At 45.9% G+C, this 4,389-nt stretch overlaps 1 protein-coding gene across 1 annotated transcript; it reads right to left on the bottom strand.

Moving 5' to 3' along the window:
- Positions 1-1,243: 1,243 nt before the first annotated feature.
- Positions 1,244-2,919, bottom strand: LOC122018498 (7-deoxyloganetin glucosyltransferase-like). Its single transcript, XM_042575830.1, has 2 exons — positions 2,366-2,919; positions 1,244-2,273 (listed from the first exon to the last, which is right to left on the bottom strand). The coding sequence occupies exons 1-2, from the start codon at positions 2,853-2,855 to the stop codon at positions 1,354-1,356; spliced, it is 1,410 nt and encodes a 469-aa protein (XP_042431764.1). The 5' UTR covers positions 2,856-2,919; the 3' UTR covers positions 1,244-1,353.
- Positions 2,920-4,389: the final 1,470 nt, after the last annotated feature.

Below are 4,389 nucleotides of genomic sequence, written 5' to 3'. Positions count from 1 at the left end.
TGACTAAGCATTATAACAGAATGAATAATTCTCAGAATAACTAAACTGTAAGGATACACATTTGTATGATTCGCAAAAACTGATGTCAGGACGACCCGTGATCACACAAATAATCTAAGACAGAAAAGGATGTCATAGAGCTTCGACAGCAAAATCGGTAGAAAAGAGTGTCGGCGTCGAAATTGATAACACAAGACGTTGGTGCCAAAATCGGTAGAAAATTACATCAACATTGAAATCGGCAGAAAATAATGTCGACGTCGAAATCAACAGCAGCAAGATAGAAAGTAGATGTCAGCGCCGAAATCAATAGCAGTAGTAGGAGACGGCAGCGACAACAGGAAGCAATAACAGGAGGCGGTAGAAAAAATTAGGTCAGAGAAGGAGAACTGCTATGACACCATATAGAAATTAAGAGAAGGAAAAAAACTAACCATATTATTGGATCTTAAAATTGATACAGAGTATAAGGTCTTAAAATTGAGAAGCGAGAGGGGGATAGAGAGGCGGTGGGTTAGAGGGCCGATCGCCACTAGGTAACATGGACGGTTCGACAACAAGAGGCGGTGATGGCGGCGGCGATGACAGCGGTGAAGAAGTTGGTTGTGGATGGTTACGCCTAATGACAGGTTGTGGAACCGGTCCCGGAGGATCCCACGAGAGGACTGGTGCAGCAGAAAGCTCAGAATTAATGTATATTATTGTTGAATTCAAGGAGAAGGTGATGACAAATGGAAAAACATGCTCCACAAACTTAACATGACGAGATAAAAAATTCTTTTTAGAGTGACATTATAGCACAGGAAGACACTCTGGGTGAAAGAATAGTCAAGGAAGACACAAGAGGTTGACTTGAGATCAAGCTTGTGGTGAGAGTAAGGGCGTAGCCACGGAAAGCATAGACACCCGAAAACTTGAAGCTTAGAAAGATTAGGAACGGAGGTGAACAAATTTTCAAAAGAGGACATGCGGTTAATCAAATAGACTGCCGCAACAAAGGCATAAGGCCAGAAAGTGAATGGAATATGCGCTTTGTGCAATAAAGTGAGACCAATTTCAATAATATGATGATGACAACGTTCAGAGTATCCATTGTGTTCAGGAGTGTGTGAAGGAGTGGTAAGGTGACTGATACCATGAGTAGTAAGAAAGGAGCGAAGAGCTAAGAATTTACATTCATTATCAGTGAAGAGTGTTTTGATAGTCATCGAGAATCGATTTTCAACAAAAATTTTGAATACAATAAAGATAAAATATACATCCCATTTTTTATATAAAGGATAAAACCATATATAATTTGTAAAATGATACTTGATATCCCCAATAACAATGTATATTTTGCAATATATTTGATTAAAGTAGCACCTCTTCAATAAGCCTTTGGAGGTTCACCTCCGACGATCCACCGGGTCCTGTGGCCCTCGCCGCCTTCTCCTTCCACTCTGCCGCCATTCTCTTCATATCTCTTCCTTTCTCTCCTCCCATCAACGTCCTTATCAAGTCCGCCACCTCCGTCCTTTTTACGTCGTTGTCGATCTCCATGGCGTTCCCCCACTCTTCGCATGCGTACCGGCAGTTGGTTTGCTGCTCCGCGAAGAACGGCCACGACAGCATCGCCACGCCGGCGGTGATACTCTCTATCGTGGAATTCCACCCGCTGTGTGTTAGGAACCCCCCGATGGCCTCGTGTCCCAGTACTGCCTCCTGCGGGCACCAGCTCGCCAGCAGCCCTCTGTTCTCGGTCTCTTTTACGAACTCCGGTGGAAGCACCGCCGAGTTCCCCGTCACCAAGTCCGGCCGTACCACCCACAGGAACTCGTACCCGCAGTCGGCCAGCCCCCACGCGAACTCCACCAGCTGTTCCCTTGTCATCACCGTGATGCTGCCGAAGTTGACGTACACGACGGAGCTGGGGCGCTTGCCGCGGAGCCACTCCAGGCAGCCGGGATCCTCCTTCCACAGGTTGGAGCGGAGGGAGGAGAGAGCCCCGCCGCCGGGGGAGGAGAGGAGGGGGCCGATGGTGTAGACTGGCCGTGGGAGGACGGTTGCTATGCCGTCGAGGACGGGGCGCTCGAGGTCGTCGAAGGTGTTGAGGACGACGGCGGCGGAGAGGGCGGCGCGCCGGGCCTCTCGGATGCAGTAGTTGAGCATGACGTCGTTGGGGTCGGTGGTGCGGATGAAGGTGGGGAAGTCCCTGAGTCGCATCGTCTTCGTCATGCCCGGAATCCAATCGACAGGGGTATCCAGGTACCCATTTGTGAGATCCTTTTCATCTAAAATTCTCAATAAAATAAAATAAAATTGAGACAAATTTTTTTTTAAAAAAAATTTATCGATGGAAATCGTTGAGTTTCGCAATGATCACCCTTAAACGGCGTGAGGCCTCGCTCGCGCAGCTGCTCGTAATGGAGGTACCCCATGAACCCGCAGGCGCTGGTGGTCCAAAACAGCACCGCCGGCACGCCGACCTCCTCGGCAGCTTCGAGCGTGAAGGTCAGCGCGCCGTCGGACACGACGCAGGTCGCCGGCAGCGCCTTGAGGAGGTCACGGAAGGGCTCCGCGGCGGCGCGGGGGAGCGAGCTGCAGAGCGCGGGGATGGACTGCGTGGCGTCGTCGCCGGAGGGCGGGAGGCCGTCGGGGATGGAGAGGAAGCGGAAGGTGGGGAGGGCGTGGGAGGAGACGGCGCCGGAGCGGAGGAGGCGGCGGTGGTTGTAGTGGGTGTTGACGAAAGAAATGTGGAAGCCGTGCGAGTGGAGGAGCTTGGCGAGCTTGAGCATGGGGGTGATGTGGCCTTGCGCCGGGAAGGGCACGCACACAGCGTGAGGAGGCTTCTTCTCGCTCGGAATCGAACTCATTTCGATGGGATTTTTTTCCAACTTGTTTTTGCTCTTGTGCCTCGGTGTCTGATGGAGAAGGATGCAGGGGTTTATATACATCGATGCAGAGTTCCGATAACGATATCAATGACGATAACTTGCATAATTTTAAATTGGAGGATGGAGGAGAATTAGGATTCAAACTCTTTTTTTCCTCCAAGAATTTGTGGACATTCTGAGCGTAGACTAGTCGTCGGATTCAAAACTGAATTTTATAAAACGTGAATGAAAAGAAAGTAAATAAAAAATAAATAATTGAAGGTTAAAAAACAACCAAAAGGCCACAGCACAGACGAGTCGTAGACTAGTTAGTATACGAGAGGTTTTAGTATTTTGTTTGACTTTTTTGTTTTTCTGGTCCTTGTCTGTCAAGTGAACTGGGTCAAGTGAACTAAATATTATTAGAGGGGTGAATTAAAGAAAAGTCAATCTATTAATTTGGTGAAATTTAGAAAAAGCCAACACGTCGTGAAGGAAGAGAAAGCCACTCAGACTTTATATCTTCTGATGAAAACAAACCAAGATATTTGTTAGGTTGCTCGACTCATTTTCGCAATTCACTTCCACAATTGAGATGAGAACCAAATTCATTTTACGGCTGCCGGATCATTTTCGAACGCTCCATTCATTTCAGTCGTGGAGTATATCAAGTCTTAACAAACAAATACATTAAAAGCAATGAGAACGGTGAAGTCTCAACTTTATATGTCCGTGCAACAAGAAAGAGATGAAGAACATCTGGAAGTCGGCGCAACAAACAGGAAAATAAAAAAAAAAACATCAAAAGCTAAGAGAAAAATAAAACTATGGGCTTTACACCTTGCTCTGCCGAAATGTTCATATATTTTTATAACAGTATGAGATTATTTATTTTTGATTTAAGTCTCTCCGTAAATATTTGATCATCCTGACAAACTCGTCTCCTATAAATATTCGATTATTCTTACATGCTCCGAGCCCCACACAAGTATTTGGTCATCTTGACTGCTCCGGATCTCTTCACGAGCATTCGGTCACTCATGATCAGTTCCGAGCCTACCCTCAACTCCGTTCAAGGTCCCATATGGTATTTGGTCTGGATCATGACTCTGATGCTAATTTATTGTATCCTAAGAATGTCTACATATATCCATAATGGTATAATATTGTCCACTTTGAGCCTAAACTCTCATAGCTTTGCTCTTGGGCTCTCCCCAAAATATCTCATGTCAATGGAAATATCCTATATCCTTTTAATCCCATGATCTTTCTAAAAACTTTCCAACATAATATTTTGATTGAATCCCAGCACATCTCTTCCTCACGAGCAAACATAAAGCAACGAGTGAAAAAGAACCAGAAAAAAAAATAAATTTACTTAGCCCCATTGATTATTTTTGAGGTGATCGGTCCGGTCTCAAGAAAATTTTCCACCCGCTATCAGGGTAAATCAAAAGGTACACACAGCAGCTAGCCCAGAAGTCCAACATCCTTTGGTTGCACCTCTCATTTGGAGGAAATTTTTTTATAAATA

Source organism: Zingiber officinale, chromosome 9A, assembly GCF_018446385.1.
Source record: "Zingiber officinale cultivar Zhangliang chromosome 9A, Zo_v1.1, whole genome shotgun sequence".
NCBI classification, from domain to species: Eukaryota; Viridiplantae; Streptophyta; class Magnoliopsida; order Zingiberales; family Zingiberaceae; genus Zingiber; species Zingiber officinale.
Note: the sequence above shows the minus strand (reverse complement) of the source record. Positions and strands in the feature narration are given on the sequence as shown.

Bases quoted from the DNA above. Each gene is read 5' to 3' on its own strand.
- LOC122018498 (XM_042575830.1), bottom strand. From the start codon at position 2,855: ATGAGTTCGATTCCGAGCGAGAAGAAGCCTCCTCACGCTGTGTGCGTG. The intron at 2,274-2,365 runs GTGATCATTGCG...TGAGAATTTTAG, and splicing joins AGGCCTCACGCCGTTTAAGG to ATGAAAAGGATCTCACAAAT.